Source organism: Theropithecus gelada, chromosome 5 (genome assembly GCF_003255815.1).
Source record: "Theropithecus gelada isolate Dixy chromosome 5, Tgel_1.0, whole genome shotgun sequence".
Classification (NCBI taxonomy): Eukaryota; Metazoa; Chordata; class Mammalia; order Primates; family Cercopithecidae; genus Theropithecus; species Theropithecus gelada.
Genome location: NC_037672.1, coordinates 37,645,770 through 37,664,828, shown reverse-complemented (window position 1 = coordinate 37,664,828; position 19,059 = coordinate 37,645,770). Strand labels below are relative to the sequence as shown.

The following is a 19,059-nucleotide window of genomic DNA, read 5'->3' as shown; positions in this document are numbered from 1 at the left end:
GTGGAGATAATTGAATCACGGGGGCGGTTTCCCCCATACTGTTCTCATGGTAGCGAATGAGTCTCACGAGATCTGATGGTTTTATACATGGGAGTTCCGTGCACCAGCTCTCTTGCCTGCTTCTATGTAATACTTGACTTTACTCCTCATTCATCTTCTGCCATGGTAAAGCCTCCCCAGCCATGTGAAACTGTGAGTCCATTAAACTTCTTTTTCTTCATAAATTACCCAGTCTCAGGTATGTCCTTATTAGCAGTGTGAGAACAGATTCATACAGTAAATTTAAATACATTTCTTAAAAAAACCTCATGAACTGGGTATTGTTTGAAAAATAAATAAGTAAATAACCCAAAGAAGATTGAGAACAAATGAGTTAGGAATTATCTCCACAAATTAAAATATATAACAACAATGCAAACTCAAGCAAGAAGGACGAAAATAGAATTTAATGGAATAGATACCAACAAACTAACACAAAGCACTTCAGGATATTAATTAAAAAAACATATTTGGCTGTTTGAAAAAAATTAGGAAGATAGACTTCTGGCAAAACTGATCAAGAAAAGAAGGAAGACACAAATACACAAAATATATAATAAAGAGGAAAACAGTTATAGACCTAGAGATTAAAAGAATTGTAAAATGCTATTATGACTGTTTTCTAATAAATATAACTTAGATGAACCAGATACATTTCTGGAAAAATATAAAGGGCAACAATTGGTGGAAGAATAAATAGAATATTTCAATAGAGTAAAGATTATTTTAAAAACCTCAAAGGGTAAGCAAGAACCCTCTCTGCCCAGAATTTGGCCCAGGCAGTTTTTCAGAGAAATCTTACCAAACTTTCAAGGAAGAATATCTGCCTTTTATAAGATGTTCCAGAAAACTAAAAGAGTGAAAGTTGTCCAACTCAGTTGAAACTGTCTATATAAATAGACAATGGCCAGGGTATATATGAAAACAGAACTCTGCACCACAATCTGCAGCAACTAGCCTAGGAAGCTAACCTGTTACCTATTGTAACCAACCTAGAAAACCAGCTTGCAATCTACGAATTAGACTTGGAGGAAGTCAGACCACTATCTCTAGCAAACAGTCTAGGAAGCAAACAATAACCCATGTAACAATCAGTCCAAAATAGCCAGGACTTGATTAATAATTGACAGCATCCCTAATTTTTTTTTTTTTTTTTTTGAGACAGAGTCTCGCTCTGTTGCCCAGGCTGGAGTGCAATGGCACGATCTTGGCTCACTGGAACCTATGCCTCCCAGGTTCAAGCAATTCTCCTGCCTCAGCCTCCCAAGTAACTGGGATTACAGGCACCTACCATCATGCCTGGCTAATTTTTGTATTTTTGTAGAGATGAGGTTTCACCATGTTGGCCGGGCTGGCCTTGAACTGACCTCAGGTGATCTGCCCGCCTTGGCCTCCCAAAGTGCTGGGATTACAGGCGTGAGCCACCGCGCCCAGCCAACATCCCTGATTTTTATTCCTGCTTTCCACCTAGTTCCAACCAGATAAAGCTAAATATGCACCCTAACCAATCACATAGGATACCCTGCTTCGAGTTAACCTGCTTCCCCAGGCTAACAGCCTCCAATAAGGGCTTACCTATAGCCTTCCCTTTTTCTGCTCTGAAGCTTTCTCCCTCTTTTCCCTGCCTTTGAATCTCTGTCAAAATGCAAATACCGGTGGCCGACTCCCTTACTAGCAAGTTCTGAATTAATTGCCTTTGTCTGTTCTCATCTGGTTGGTCTTCATTCGTTTGCACACAGTTTATGAAGTTAATGAAACCTTGATCAGGTAATTACAAGCTCATTTCAGTTATTCCCATGGATATAAAATCCTAAATAAAACATCAGCTAGCCAAATTTTACATTTTATTAAAACTACATATTTATATATCCTGTGTACAAGCAAGCTTTATACAAGAAATGCAAGGATGGTTCTACATTTAAAAAATCTATCACTGTCATTTATCATATTAATGGTCTAAAGGAGAAAAATCCTAAATGTATCTAAATAGATGTAGAAAGAGCGTTTGTTAAAGTTCAGTACCTATTTACATGAAAACACTCAGAAAACTAGAAAAGGAAAGGAGCCAGTTTTACCCAGTTAAAGGTTATATGACAGAAATCGTACAACAGAAATCGTGCTTATTGGAGCCATTTTCGACACACTTCCATGAAGACCACTATAAGACAAGGATGCCAGATGGTCGCTACTAATGCTTAACATGGTGCTGCATAATTTAGCAGATACCATAAGAAACGAGAAAAGCGTAAAAGATATGAAGATTGGGGGTGTTAGGGGAAAATTAAATAGTTATTACTGGAGTTATTACAGGTGTTAAAAAACAGTAACAGCAAATCAATAGCATCATCAGGCAAAACAGTAAAATTAATTAGACAGCTCAGCCTGTTTGCCAGATACAAGATGATATTATAAAACCAATAATGTTCCTCTATACGAGAAACTAGAAAATATAATAGAAATCAAGAAGGAAGGGCAGACTTACTCGAAATATTTGTGGGACCTGGGGCAAGAATACAAGGGAAAAACACCATTATGTATTTACATATCTACAATTTGAAATCAAAGCTATTTAAAATAAATTATAAATTTATTTACACATTTGTACATTTAATAATAATATCTATCAGCAAGCTCACCATTTGCTTGTCTCACTATACCAACATCTGAGAGGAGACAGGGGGCTGTTTCTTTCTGCCTCTGTGCCAGTTGGCACATGTCTAGGTCAGGTTCCCTGGAAATACATTCTGAAACAGAGATTTGCATGCAGGTGGTTTAAAGGGGGGAAAAACATCTGCAATAAAGAAGTCTTGCATGCAAGTGAGGGGAACAGGATTGGGTAGAGGGAGAAACTAAGAAGTTTTATTTAATTTTTGGCAAAAATAAAATATTAAATGTTTTAATACAAATAAAACCACTTACAGTTCTAGTATTTAGTATTTATCTAGTTGTCGATGTAAAAATTCAATACCATGCTTCATGCAGGTTATGTCTGACCCCTCATCTTTTTTTATTTGTCTAGTTTTCAACAGCTTGATTATGATATATCTGGTTAGAGGTTTCTTTGAGTTTAATCTTTTGGGGGTTTGCTAACCTTGAATCTGTAGTTTTTTTGATCTTTCAACAAATGTGGGGAATTTTCAGACATGATTTCTTCAAAATTTTTTAGCCCTGCACTTTCTTCTCTCCCTTTGGAATTCTGAATGTTAGATCTTTTGTTATTGTGCTACAGGTACCTAGCCTGTGTTCATATTTTTTTCAGTCTGTTTTTCTCTCTGTTGCTCAGATTGGATAATTTGCATTGATCTATCTTCATAATACTCTTTCCTCTGTAACCTCCATTCTGTTATTAAGCCCATCCAGGGTTTTTTTTTTGAATATTATACTTTTTGGTTCTAAAATCTCCTTTTGATTATTTTTTGTTTCTTGTATTTCTTGCTCAGATTTTCTAGTTTTCCATTTGTTCCAGGAGTGTTCATAATTGCTTTTAGGAGAATTTTTATAATAGTTACTTTAAAACCCTTTTCAGATAATTCCAGTGTTTCTGTCCTTTGAGTGGTAGTGTCTGCTGATTTCTTTTCTCATGCAAGGTAAGATTTTCCTGGTTCTCGCTATGCTGAGTAATTTTGGATTATGTCTTAGAAACTCTGTGTGTACTGTTATGAGACTCTGGTTCCTGTTTAAATCTTCTATTTTAGCTGGCTGTCCACCCATTTAGATTTAGAGCACACATCCTGGCCCACTTTTGTGGGCTGTGGTTTGAATGTTAACTTAATTTTTGAAGCTTTGTAGTACGATTCTGGTCAGCCACGCTGTGCACAGAGGCCAGTTTGAAACGTGGTGATATTCCACGCTGTAGTTCAATTCTCAAAGCTTCTTCTGTGTTCATTCTGGTCAGTTTGATGCTTGGGCTACCCAGAGATGAGCCAGGGACTTCAGACGTGGGTTTAAAATATCTTTTCCTTCTGCTCCCTGCTCTCTATAATCCTCTCCCTCACTCTACAATTGAAAGCCAATGCGGTGGCTTATATGCAGTAATCCCAGCACTTTGGGAGGCCAAGGCAGGTGGATCGCTTAAGCCCAGAAGTTCAAGACCAGCCTGGGCAACATAGCAAGACCCTTCATCTCTAATTAAAACAAAAATTTTTTTAAAAAACACGTCTTGGGTAAGTTACCTGGCTTCTCTGAGCTTCAGTGTCATCTGTAAAACAGGAATAATAATACCTAACTCAGAGGTGGGCGCGGTGGCTCATGCCTGCAATCCCAGTACTTTGGGAGGCTGAGGCGGGTGGATCACTAGGTCAGGAGTTCAAGGCCAGCCTGGCCAATATGGCGAAACTCCGTCTCTACTAAAAATACAAAAATTAGCTGGGCATGGTGGCGGGTGCCTGTAGTCCCAGCTACTTGGGAGACTGAGGCAGAAGAATCGCTTGAACCCTGGAGGCGGAAGTTGCTGTGAGCTGAGATCGCACCACTGCACTCCAGCCTGGGTGACAGGGCGAGACTCCATCTAAAAAACAAAACAAAACAAAACAAACCACTGTTATACTCCAGGTAAACACTATAAGAAGTGCAGCACCCCCCTCACCCATTGCCCAAAAGACCAGGAAGAGAATAGCTCGGTAGGCTAGACCCCTTTAATCTAACTGTTATAGTCAGCCAGGTGCAGTGGCTCATCCCAGAATCTCAGCACTTTGGGAGGTAATTAGCAGAAGGAATAGTGTGGAATGAATCCATTCATTAATATTGTGGCTGGAATCCTTTTCCAGATACCCATTTTCTTAGGGCTTTGATTAATCCTACCATGTCTTTAAATATAGTGTTCTGACAGTTCTACCATAGGAATTTCTTTGTTGTGGTCTTTGCAGCATCTGTGCTCTTGCTTATAATGTATGTTTCTTTATGAGTTTTGTTAGCTTGGCTTGTGAACTTAAATCAAAGTAGAGCTTTCTCTGTGAAAACTGTCTGTGTCATGGTTAAGTATGTTCTTCCAGAAGTGTTTTGTGTTTGCCTATGTTCAACTATTTACGTAGAAGGTCTCAATTTTAACTCTCCATCTCATTCAAAGCCAGGACTTATCATCTGTCACTCTATGACTGCTAAACCCAATCCCTTGCACAGAACAACAACAGAAACCTTAAGTATAAATCTGATTAAATATGTCCATAACCTGTATACAAAACCTATAAAACACTGATGAAAGAAATCAAAGAAGACTCAAATAAATGGAGTAATAGAGCACATTTTTACATTGAAAAATTCATTTGTTCTATAAATTCAGTATAATCCCAAGCAAAATCCCAGCAGGCTTTTGTTTTGAAAGACTGATAAACTGGTCCTTAAATTTAAATGGAAGCCCAAAGGAGCTAGAACAACCAGAATAATTTTTAAAAAGAATAACGAGGTTAGCAAATTCATACTAATTTGAAGACTTGTTGTAAAGCTACTGTAATTAAAATAGTGTGGTCTTGGTGAAAAGATAGACACATAGATTAATGGAACACAACAGAGAACCCAGAAACTGACCCACACATATATGGTTAGTTGATTTTTTGGCAAATACGCAAAATCAATTTAATGGAGAAAGAATAGTCTTTTCAATAAATGGTGATAGGACAATTGGACATATATATGAACTTAACTCATAAATTATATTTATGGGCAAAGATCAAGCCCAAATAGATCATAGATGTACGTGTAAAGCCTAAAACCATAAGGAATCTAGAAGGAGAAAAGAGGAGAAAATGTATGTGGCCTTGGGTTAGGGAAAGATTTTTTAGATAGAACACAAAAATTTTGATTCATAAAAGAAAAAATTGATAAATTAAACTTTATCAAAATTAAAAATATCTTCTATTGAAAAACCACTGTTAAGAAAATGAAAAGACAAACCACAGGCTGGGAGAAAATATTAGCAAAACATGACGCATATCTAGAATGTACAGAGACTTCTCAGAATGTAATAATAAGAAAACAAACAACCCAATACAAAATGTGCAAAAGATTTTAAGAGATTCTCCACTGAAGAAGATATAAGGCTGGCAAATAAACACATGAAAAGATGCTCATCATAAGTCATGAAGGAAATGCAAATTAAAACCACAATGAGATACTGCCCCACCTATTTGGTTGGATAAAACAAAACAAAACAAAACACTTGACAATAGCAAGTGTGGGTGAGGTTGTAGAATAGCTTGGAACGCTCACATATTGCTGGTGGAAATGCAAAATGGCATAGCTGCTCTGGAAAAGAGCAGGGCAATTTGTTAAAGAGCTAAATCTTTACTTAGCACACAATCTCGCAATCCCACTCTTAAGTATTTACCCAAGAGCAAGGAACAGAAAACCCAAAAATTGAACAAAAAGGTTAATAATACCTGTACATGAATATTTATGGTGGCTTTATTCATAATTGCCTCAAATTGAAGATAATCCAGATATTCTTCCACTGGTAAATGTATAAGCATATTGTTGTATATCCTTATTCAATAATTAAAAGGAACAAGTTACTGATACATGTAACCACATAGTTGAATCTCAAATACGTAGTGTGAAACAACAGACACCAGACTCAAAAAGGTGACACACATATGTAAGAGGTGAAAGTACAGGGAAATAAAATAGGCCTGGGGGACGGGGTGAATATAAAGGAGGCCGAGGGAATTTTAAGGAGGGATGGAATTGTTCTATGTCTTCATTATAATTATATGACTGAATTTACATTAAAAAGAATGATTTTTATCTAAATGATACAATTTACCTGACATAAAAAAAAAAAAAAAAAAATCGAGGCCAGGCACAGTGGCTCACACCTGTAATCCCAGCACTTTGGGAGGCCAAGGCAGGTGGATTGCTTGAGTCCAGAAGTTCACGGCCAGCCTGAGCAACATGGTGAAACCCCATCTCTACAAAATATACAAAAATTAGCTGGGCATGGTGGCACATGGCTGTAGTCCTACCTACTACTACTAAGGTGGGAAGATCGTTTGAGCCCAGGAGGCAGAGGTTGCAGTGAGCTGAGATGACACCACTGCCCTCCAGCCTGGGCAACAGAGTGAGATGGTGTCTCAAAAAAAAAAAAAAGTGTGTGTGTGTGTGTATATATATATATATATGTATATACACACACATATACATATACACATATACATATGTAGATATATATTCATATACATATAAGTATATATGTGTGTATATATATACACACACATATATACATATATATGTATGAGATGCCCAGCTAATTTTTGTATATTTTGTAGAGACAGGGTTTTACCATGTTGCTCAGGCGGGTCTTGAACTCCTAGACTCAAGCAATCCACCTGCCTTAGCCTCCCAAAGTGCTGGGATTACAGGTGTAATCCCATACATATATGTATGTATACATATATACAAATAAATGTATTTCTATATCTCAAACCTCTTATTTATAGAAACCAGCAAATTTCCCCCTTCCTTTACCCATTGGGGATTTCTGGCTTTGCAAGTACTGAAGAATTAGCAGTATTTTTCTAGTGAAGGGGTGGATGAATGGGGCCTGGGAGGGAGGGAGAGGGTAACCCAGCAGATGACTCAGTATGGTAAAAGTATGAAAAAAAATTCCACCCATGGCACACCTGGTTTGAATTTTGAGAGGAAGCATGAAATGGCCTGAGGGCCACCCAGGCCAGAGGCCCATATAATGGTTAAGACAGCAGGCTCTGGGCATAGGTGGCCTGAATTTGAAGCTGGTTCTTCTGCTTCCTATCTTTGTGACCTTGGGTAAATTACTTAATCTGTCTGTGCCCCAATTTCCATCTGTAGAAAGAAAATGATAATAGTTACATGCTTTACAGTGTTGAGAATTAAACTAATTAATGCCTGCAAATTGCTTAGAATAGTGCAAGGTATCTAGTAAGTGTTCACTTAATGTTAGCTATTAGTGCCCATTTGTTCATTCAACACACCTTCCCTAGCACACTTTCCAACACACACCCAGTCATGCTTTGTGCCTGGTGCTGGGGATTGGACACTGGACACCCGGAAGAGAATCATGTTAGGGTGGTCTGAGATCTAGGGAGGGAAGCAGACAGCTGGATGGACTGACCCACAGGGTGATAAGTGCTGAAGATTGAGGGAAACTCAAGGATTATGTGGCTGCAGAAAGAAGTAGGGAGAGAGGGCCGGGTGTGGTGGCTCATGCCTGTAATCCCAGCACTTTGGGAGGCAGAGGCAGATGGATTGCTTGAGCCTAGGAGTTTGAGACCAGCCTGGGCAACATGGCGAAACTCCATCTCTACAAAAAATACGAAAATTAGCCGGGTGTGGTGGCTCACGCCTGTAATCCCAGCACTTTGGGAGGATGAGGCGGGCGGATCATGAAGTCAGGAGTTTGAGACCAGCCTGACCAACATGGTGAAATCCCGTTTCTACTATAAATACAGAAAAAAAAAAAAAAAATAGCTGGGCATGGTGGTGTGCACCTGTAATCCCAGTTACTCAGGAGGCTGAGGCAGGAGAATCGCTTGAACCTGGGAGGTGGAGGTTGCAGTGAGCCGAGATCACGGCACTGCACTCCAGCCTGGGTGACAGAGCGAGACTCCATCTCAAAAAAAAAAAAAGGAAAAAGAAAAAGAAGAAGAAGTAAGGAGAGATTATCTCTGCAGAGAGGGTGAGTTCATTCAAAGAAAGCTCAAAGAATAGGTAACTTTTGAGTGGGATTTTGACAAATGAGTAAGAGTTTGGTATCTGCCTGAATGCCTTGTGCACTCATCAAACTCACTGAGTATGGGAAGTGTTAGAAGGTTCTTAGAAAAAAAACAGGAAAATGAAAACAAAAGTTTAACGATAAACGATGAGGCTTTAAATGGGGTAGGGCTGAATGAAGAAGAACCAGGTTCAGTACAGTGAGGACCATGGAAGGATTCTAAGCAGACAGGCATAACATGGTCAGCTCTTAGTTTGGGAAAGATGGCTTTGGTGGCTGGTGGAGGAGAATGATTTAAGTGAGAGCGTGAAGACACTTTTGTGCTAGCCCCAGTGAGAAACACAGGAGCTCAATAGCAATGGACAGGAGAGAAAAGACCCAGAAGTGGCCTCAGAAGTGATTAGCTGACTGTGAAGGGGTGAGAGAGAGGTTAGGGCGAGAGGTAGGAGCAGAACTCAGGCTCGCCTATTCCATAAACTGAGATGGAGTACCGGCTTCCCTCGGGGGCCTGTTGGGCCCTCAAGAATGGAAATAAAAGAAATTCTTGAGTTCCTTTAAGGGGAATTCCAGGCACCTAGCTAGCCATGAGAAGTACATGAGCAAGTTGATAAGCAAGAAGGTAATAGTAGCATTAAACAATAGCCAAGGAAGTTAGTTACAAGATGTTTGATTCCCTGTAGAAACTAAAGATAACATTTTAACTCATGTCCCTCAATTACTTTTCCGAAACCCAGAACTCCACCAAATGGAAAATGCCATCTGCTGGCATGTAGATCTCAGATAAGGGGAAACTAAGGACTGAGCTCTGACCACAGCTCTTTGTTCTAAAGTTCTTCCTGAGGATCCTGGAGGAAGTAACGCCCATGGGCCAGACCTAATATTCATTTCTGCTGACTCCAAGTCTTCAAATAAATCTTCCCTTCCTTAATCAATTGCAAATCAGAAAATCTTTGAATCTCCCTATGACCTGTACAGCCCTGCTTCAAGATATCCCATCTTTTTAGGCCAAACCAATGTATAAACTCCATGGATACATTTATGATTTTGCTTATAACTTTTGCTTTCCTGAAATTTACCTTTGCTTTTAAAAACCCTTGCTTAATTAAAAATCACGGGGGAGGTTGGGTTTTAAGCATGAGTTGCCCAATTCTCCTTGCTTGGCACCCTGCAAATAAATGCCCTCCTTTTTCCTGCTGCAAAACCTTGGTGTGGATGTTTGGCCTTATTGCACTGGACTAGTGGACTCTAGCTTGGTTCAGAAACAAACTACCATCTAACAATGTCTTCACAAAGACGAGCACGTCTCAGCTCAGCCATGAGGATCTCATTCTGGTGGTGAATGTGTGGGCGGGATATTATTTTAGTTGAGGGATCGCATGAACATAGCTTTGGAGGTGTGTAACTGACAGGCAAGCTCTTGTACTTTGCAGCAGGAGGTGATATCTCTTCTGGAGCAGATCAGCAAGGCTTGAAAGTCCCCAAGAGCCACCTCTCTGAGTTCTTTAGACACCAAGTCTATAGACTGATGGAGTTCCTGAATCATGAGAAAAGGAAGAAACATCAAATGCATTAAGTGTATGCAGTGTGAAATAGCCATGATCCAGGAGCTGAAGATCCAACTTCCGTTTTCTATTAACCCCACCACTCAGGGTGCCTGTAGGGAATGCAAAACCAGGGATATAATGAGCAGAAGCTCTCAAACCAATAAGCATATCTGTACTTGGTGAGACTCAACCTCCCACTTCCCCATAAGTTTAAAAATAATTCTAATTTATAGCACGTGTTATTCTAATTTCGGAGTCACTCTCTCTAAATACTGCACTATTACTAACTATTGTTACTATGATCTGCTCAGACAATAGGAAATGGTAACAGGTTTCATTTACATTCTTAAAATGAATGTACACTTGAAGAACAATTCATTGTTGAGTTTTATGTGCACGCACTGGCAAGTCAGGTCTCTAGTAGTTTAACTTTTACATCTATGTGTATATGTATTTACTACCATCTCAATCCATTGTTTTGATAATTGAATTGGGAGATCATTAGGCTGAGACACCTCCCATGCCTTGAGTTCCTGTGTAAGCAAACCAAAGCCCAAATCAGAGTGAATGATCACAGCCTAGGGAAACAATATTAACCAATCAGAAATTGCCAACTAACCTCTAACTACAACTTTCAACTTCAACCATCAAATAATTTGTTTTGCTTCTGAGAACAGCTTATTCAGTCTCTTTGAATCAGGCAACTGTTTGCAACTGGTGCTGCCAGATTCATGAATTGCTGTCTGCTCAAATAAACTCTTTTAAGATTTTAATGTGCCCAAGTTTATCTTTTAGCACCATCCTTCCCTGAACACAGCCATTTCTTCTCTTTCAGATTAGAATTGATAACTTGGCCCCCAGCAAGCCTCCTAATCCTGCTTTCTTAACCTGATAGCATTTAAATAGTCATCCCTCGGTATGCATGGACCCCCAGGGATACCAAAATCCTCAAATGCTAAAGTCCCTTACATAAAATGGCATAGTATTTGCACAACTGATGCACATCTTCCTGTATATTTTAAATTCTCTCTGGATTACTTATACCTAATACAGTGTAAATGCAATGTAAATAGCTATTATACTGTGTTCTTATTATTTGCATTATTATTGTAGTGTTGTTTTTTATGTTTCCTGAGTATTTTCTGTTTGCCCTGGGTTGAATCTGCAAATGCGGAACCCATGGATACAGAGGGCTGACTGTAATGGGCAGTGGTTATGTATTGTCTTTTTTTGTTTGGAACATCTTAACTTTGTTCAACCATTCCCGCAAAGAATTTAGTTTCTTATAGAATCCACATTTGTTACCATCCTGATCATTTACCCGGGCAGAATCCAGCTTGTAACAATTCTTCCTAGAAGGATGGATTTTATTTTATTTTATTTTATTTTTGAGATGGAGTCTCGCTCTGTCGCCCAGGCAGGAGTGCAGTGGCGCAATCTCGGCTCACTGCTCTGCCTCCCGGGTTCATGCCGTTCTCCTGCCTCCGCCTCCCGAGTAGCTGGGACTACAGGCGCCCGCCACCATGCTAATTTTTTTGTATTTTCAGTAGAGACGGGTTTTCACCGCGTGTTAGCCAGGATGGTCTCGATCTCCTGACCTCGTGATCCGCCCGTCTCGGCCTCCCAAAGTGGTGGGATTACAGGCGCGAGTCACCGCGCCCGGCCATGGATGGATCTTATTTTGAACTCAGCAAGTGTCAAGTCATGCATAAGAAATATAATGAAAGGATTGTCTGGGCGCGGTGGCTCACACCTATAATCCCAGCACTTTGGGTGGCTGAGGCGGGTGGATCACCTGGCCAACATGGCGAAACCCCGTCTCTACTAAACCCTGTCTCTACTAAAAACACAAAATAGGGTAGCTGGGCATGGTGGCGCCTGCCTGTAATTCCAGCAACTAGAGGGTCTGAGGCAGGAGGCTCGCTTGAAACTGGGAGGCGGAGGTTGCAGTGAGCCAAGAATGTGCCACTGCACCCTGGTCTGGGCAAGAGAGCAAGACTCCCTCTCAAAAAAAAAAAAAAAAAAAAAAAAAGACAAAGAAAAAGAAATGTAGTGGAAGGATTACAGCCAGTCAACTGAACTAATTCAAGCCAGTATTCCATTAGGATTTATAGTCACATACACTTGCTTTTGATCTTGCAGTTAACTACCTTGGTATAAAAGCAGAGAAGCTCCCCCTAGAGAAGGCTGAAGAGTGCCCCAAAGGCTGAACTTAGCCTTCTCCCAAACCTCTTCCATCTCCAACCTGTGAAACTAAGTCCTGTGGGAAGTGCTGGCCAGACATTACCTTGTGTTTTGCTAAAATGAAATCCGGGCTGGAGGACAACTGCTGAAGTCTAACAAGCTAGCCTCAGTTTCAATTACATTGCAGGGATGCAGAGGGAAGAGGAGAGGTAATTACATTTGCCTTAAACAAAAGAACTCTAAATCCTTGGCTGGGTGCAGTGGCTCATGCCTGTAATACCAGCACTTTCTGAGGCCAAGGTGGGTGGATCACTTGAGATCAGGAGTTTGAGACCAGCTTGGCCAACATGGTGAAACCCTCTCTCTATTAAAATTACAAAAATTAGCTAATTAGCTGGGCACAGTGGCGTGCGCCTGTAGTCCTGGCTACTTGAGAGGCTGAGGCAGGAGAATTGCTTGAACCCAAGAGGTGGAGGTTGCAGTGAGATTGCAACATTGCACTCTAGCCTGGGCAACACAGCAAGACTGTCTCAAAAAAAACCCAAAACCAAAACCAAAACCAAACCAAACAAAACAAAAACTCAACTGGAAATCCCTATTGGAAACTACTTCTTCTTCATATGATGCTGGAGAATGCAGTGTCCATGGACATGGTTACTAAAGGCTTGAAAAATAATACTTTTATCCAGAATTATTTACTTTAATGTATTATTGTTCTGTTCCTCGTTCCCCACTCCCCAACATGAGAGTCTTGATATTTTACTCTAAAAGTTTTAAGTATTATACACATATGTCTTTTAATACAACACACTGCAAGTTCTTTTTGGAAGCAGACAAGGGGTCATAAACAACAAATACACAAAGTATCTCAAGAATCAACTAGGTGAGTTTGTAGATTTTTGCTGGATTGTCTGCAGTTTTCAGTTTTATGATTTCAGCCTAGAAGACTTCCTGTTTGGCTATTTTCAGAAAACCAGGGACACAGCTTGAGGGCTGAGTTAACTCCGTTAGTTCATCTTCCAGTTAGATCTATTTTTCTGTCTCTCCATCAACAATAACTGCCCATCAGAGTAAGTTCAGTTCTAAGCGAGGGTTCTGAAATTGCTCTGTAACTTTTGTTCTAGTGATCACTGCATATGAAGTAATCACATGATCACATTTAATATTCTGATGGTTTTATTAACAAGTATATAATATATATTGCATACTGTATATAGTATATGAGGACTGTACAGTACAAATTTATGTTCACAGTTTGACATGACAAAATGTCATTACTGAATTCCCATTGGACTACAGAGTAGAAACAGAGAAGGTACATTAAACATTCACATCTTTAGTAAGAAAGATTACCAAAATGTTTCAGTATCTGCAAGTATACTAATGCATGCTAAAAACCTTTACCCATTCAGTCTTATTAGCTTATAAAATATATTACACTTTATTAAAAATTTCTGCATAGTTTATACAAGTATTAAAGTACTGTAAATGTAATAATCCTGCTATATTTGCAGGTATGGTTTAAGAGATGCTAAGCAGAAAGATTATTTTGACCCTCTAACACTAAGTACATAACAGAAAAAAAGTGCTAGTATTTGTAAAACAATATCGTTGTAGCCCTCGTTTAATGCATGTAAAGATGGCTTTGTAAATGTATTGTTTAGGTGAATTTGCGATCATTTAGCAATTGTTAACCTTGACCAAGAAGAGAATAAAGACAGCTTGGAGCAACTTCATGTATGACAGCAATTCCTTCAAGACAACTGTATATTTTCAAACCAAATTATTTTAAAACCTTAGATCTTTCAGATTGTCTTTAAAACAATCTAATCAGGAATGATGCGCAGATATACAGTATCAGCAAAATAGTCTTTCAAATTCCACATTAGTGCAATACTGATAGTGCAGATGGGTGTTTAATAAAATATACATATACATATATAGTTCCCCTGTAATTCTGTTCCAAGGCTCTTGAAACTTCTGTGTATTTAGCATCTCCCTAGTTGAATATAGCTATGCTGCTAACACAGTCTCCAAACCAAGCAATTTAGAATGTTAATGCCCATTTATGATGTAGATTCACATAACTCTAAAATACAATGGATTCTGATTCTTCTGACTTCTCTAGGATGACACTTGGGTAACAATTGAAGAAACTCTATAACAAACAGAATTTACATAATAGCAACTTCATGTTTACAAATCATTCTCATCAATTTAAAATATTGCGACTGAAATCGCCATTGGTAGTAACATGACACACATCATTAAAACATGTTCAAGGGCATCTAATCTTGTATTTGAGGTCTTCCACAATAACAGCTAAAAATGACTAAGAGGCTAAATTTCTCAACTATCATAGTAAAATACAAATATATATATAAGAAAAGTTTGGTAAGGGCCAATTGGTAATGAAAGCATATCGACCAGCATGGGAATAGAGAATGGATGCTCTGGGTTGCTTTTGTTCCAGAGTTAAAATGGATCTTTGTTAAATCAACTGTTAACACAATCTAAGCAAGCTGAACAGTAACATTTAAGAGTCTTTGCAAGGTCTTGCTTAAAATCTTTTGAACAAAATTTAAATATGCCACAGCAAATGCATCAATTCCATGAGATGCCCATGAGGCTGAACTCAGGCTCCAAGCTGATCCCAGATCAATCTGATCCTTTCTCACCCTTTCCCCACTTCTCTATGGATTGGTTACCTCGGTCAAAACAAAAACAAAAAGGTTTTCCTTGCGTTCCATCTTGATTCTTGTGTGTTGTGGAAGAACCATCTCAAGAAATGAACACTTTGCCATGAATATGACTAAGCTTTTACAATACAGACTATATCTACTTTTCAAAGAGCCATTTTATCACTCAATTTATGTCACAGTTGCAAAAAAGAAAAACTTTAGCTAAAAAAAAAAATTTTTACCTTTAGCTGAAAAACAAAACAAACAGCCCAATTAGGATGTTTTAATATCCTAAAGAAATTTTGCAGTGCTATAAAAAAAGGAAAATCAAACCCAAGTGCCAAGATAACACATTTCTTTGCATTTCTCAACTACATTTCTTTACAGCTGGTTCACAGGGCGGATGAGTGGGACCTCTTAGCCTTAGGTGCACAGTCCCTACAACTTTTATTAACATAGTGCCATCAAAGCAAGCTCCCCACACAATTCACAGGCCTCCAGAATCACTCATTCACAGATGTTTTAAAAATGACCAAACAATGTATTCCTCCCAGTTAAAGTTGTGTTGGATCCTGAGTTGTGGCTGGGATGAATCTTCAGGATTTCATTCTTCTCTCTTCTCCTCCATTCTTGATGAAGGGGAATTTGGTTATATGCACCCACATTTAACTATTGTTGCTCACTTTCTTCAAATTTAGGACCAATGACATTTCTATGTATGAATTATTTTTATTGGCATTTAGACTATGGTGCTCAAAAGCCTGCTTTTGAATAACTTCCCCCAATAATGGTGCTATTTATCTTCAACATAAACACGAGCCATTATTTTCAGTTTGTTCTGACACTGAAATAGTGATAGGAAACTGCCAGCTCTAACAGTAAACTTTTGGGAATTTTTGAGCTACATATATGAATCCCTGATCTGTGGTTTTCTATATTTTTTCATAAATTCCCAAAATAAAGGTATGTGTGCTTCACAACTAGTTATATTTACAAATAGTGTCACTCAGGTCTTAATTGAATCAATCTCTTAAAGCATTAGCAGATGCTTTATGGGATGTGTCATGAATACAAGTGACAGCAAATTTGGCACCTTACAGCTCACACAGAAGAGTTTCTGTATAAAAGCTATGTGATTAATTTGATAAGGGAATACAAGTACCACTCAACATTTCCCTGTTTACAAAAAAAGCTATAAGCAGATTGGGTAAAAGAAGAACCATCCATACTCTTACCCAAAAGATTTCTTACCATTACTGGGCAAATATTCCACAGAGTCCCTACTATCAATGTTTGATGATCTCATATTAAGGACATTGTAGGAATGGAGATAGTTGCATGGATAACCCCATCGGTATGTGGCTTTGCAGCACGGTTCTGCAAAGCTGAGAATGCACAGAGACTGAAGCTCTGGGAATGCTGCACACAGCTAACAAAATGTTCAAACCTCACTGATAACCCCTAGCCCAGGAGGAATTGCCTCTTCTGCTCCCCACTGCTCAACGGCCCTCTCCTCCGACTCCATGCTACGAAAGCACAGCACTCTTCCCTTGAACCACTACACATCACCCACCTAGATCCAAAGTTTGGGCTCATCTCCCATTGGTGGCAAAGACCTCCATATGAGCTGCAGGCACAAAGGAGGGCAAAGAACTTGATTCAGATGAAGTCTAAGATCCAGGTTGACAAGATTTGTGAAGGATGACGGAAGAGGTAACTGCACTAGCTTGAAATCTTGCTGTACTTCTAGCTAACCGGTGCAAGGGGCCACCCTTGTTTTCACTGTCAAGCATAAAATATTATCACAGGGCAGAGGTAAGAATGTCTCTGGCAAGGACTAGCAGTCTGGATACTGTATTTCTAATACATTTACTCTGACATTCTTTTGAGGAATACATGGAGAACTGACAATTGGTTATGTTAGTTTACATGTTCCCTTGTTCTTATTACATTAAACGTATCTATAAGAAGGGTTTGCTTAGCATCCCCAGAAAAAAAAAAAAAAAAGTGTTCACATTCTTTAGGTCTGACCCGTGGTAAGGAGAGGGAGGATTAGAGAACGTCTACTACTGACCATATGGAAGTTTTGGATGATATAAATTCCGAGATTCAGACCAGCTGAATCAAATTAAAATGTACATGTAAAAAATGTGTTAGATAATGGGAGGCAGGACAGAGAGAGAGCCAGGTGAGTGGGGAGTCACGCTGAGGCAGGACACAGAGGCGATCAGACTAGCATGTGGCGTTTCCTATGGAGGGCAAGATGGTCAGAACGGGAGAAGCTGCGGTCGCAGTCCGGGCACTGGAAAGGTTTGATTCCAGTATGTTTTCGGAAATGTCTTGTTAGTTCATCAGACCGAGCAAACTTCCATGTGCATCCTTCCCATGTACATTTGTAGGGTTTTTCTCCTGCAAAAGGAAAAAGAAAAGAGCTATTTTTGCCTGTAAAGGCAGTAAAGATCTTTGAGCTAATGCTTGACAAATAATATTTTCAAGATATGTTCATACATTTGTTCTTCAATAACACAGTGCATTATAAACTACTGCAGGACAAGCAAGAAGAAAATGAACTAATAGCTTAATGTTTCATTGGCTCTCTGCCAAAAAAAAAATGGGAGGAGAATTTTAAGAGTTCTTAAAATACAGAGTCACTGAAATCCATTCTGAGGGACTACCAAATAGTGATGAACACATGGTGATCTGTATTTGCATATCTCCCAAATCTTAAACCTGCTTGGGAGCTTAATTATATGCAGTGTTATTCATTTAATGAGAACTCCAAATTGAAAGTTTGTGGGATTTTCTTATACTTTTCAATAGTTTTCTAAAAATATGAAGTCTCTAACAACTGAAATATCTGCTAGGGATTAACATCTTACTTTCTTGTTTAGGCAATAACAATTATGCCTAAGTATAATGCTCTAATTCAGGGGCACTAAAATACACAAACTCTTCCTCATCTGTCCTGAGCCAGGTTTTTACAACCCCCTCCTGTAGGATAAGGATAATTTACATATGAGGAACAGAAGCTCCTTGTGAGAAAATGATAGGGAGAACCAGGATGATGGGAGACCCTCACAAATAAAAAGGCTGTTATGGAAATCTTACATTTTAAATTAGTCATAAGGGTCATGAGTATGACAAATTAACTCCCATTTAACACCCCTTGTTCTCTAGAAGCCTTGAGGGATTACCATTCCTTGGCATTTGAATGAGATATTTAGGATTTCTACTATCTGCTTCCTGGTACAGAATACACACACAAAGAGGCATTTTTTCCTATATCTAAACTGTCACCCAAATATTCAATGTCTTTCTAATTTTAGGCTGGAAGTTGGTAATATCCACCTCTTGGGTCCCACTAATGCCCCAACAATGCCCTCAGTAATCATCGATTTGCACTGCTGTTTGGGCGTTGCTGTAGACACAAGGCCATCACGCTCAGCTCTCTCTGTGGGTGTTAGCTTCCTCTGCCTCCTCCCAGGACTCACTTAAAAACTTCACTTCCATTTTGCCACTTTCCTTCCCTTTTCTCTTCCAAACCTCAGATTCCTCTTTGTAAATTTTCTGAGTAAAAATGATTTGCAAGACTCAGAAAAGCAACCTACACTGCTAACGAAAATGTACACAGATGCAAACTGCTGTCAAACTAGAATTTCACATCAAAGAGTTTGAGGTGAGATGAGCCTTACTGTATATGCATCACCACTACTAATAGTCAATCAGGCTGTTAAAACATTTCATTTTTAATTTTTTTTTAGAGACAAGGCCTCCCTATGTTGCCCAGACTGGACTTGAACTCCTGGGCTCAAACAATCCTCCTGCCTCAACCTCCCAAGGACCTGGGACCACAGATGCACGCCACTGCACCTGGCTGTTAAAACATTTTTGTATTATTTCCTTAAGATCTTTTACTACCAAAACATTT

At 39.1% G+C, this 19,059-nt stretch overlaps 1 protein-coding gene across 1 annotated transcript in view; it reads right to left on the bottom strand.

Annotated features, from left to right (window-relative positions):
- Positions 1-13,608: 13,608 nt before the first annotated feature.
- Positions 13,609-19,059, bottom strand: part of KLF3 (Kruppel like factor 3) — a 37,380-nt gene continuing 31,929 nt past the window's right edge. Inside the window, exon 6 of the mRNA XM_025385907.1 lies at positions 13,609-17,540. Within this exon, the coding sequence (XP_025241692.1) occupies positions 17,359-17,540 (182 nt within the window). The 3' untranslated portion in view covers positions 13,609-17,358. The remainder of the gene's footprint in view (positions 17,541-19,059) is intronic.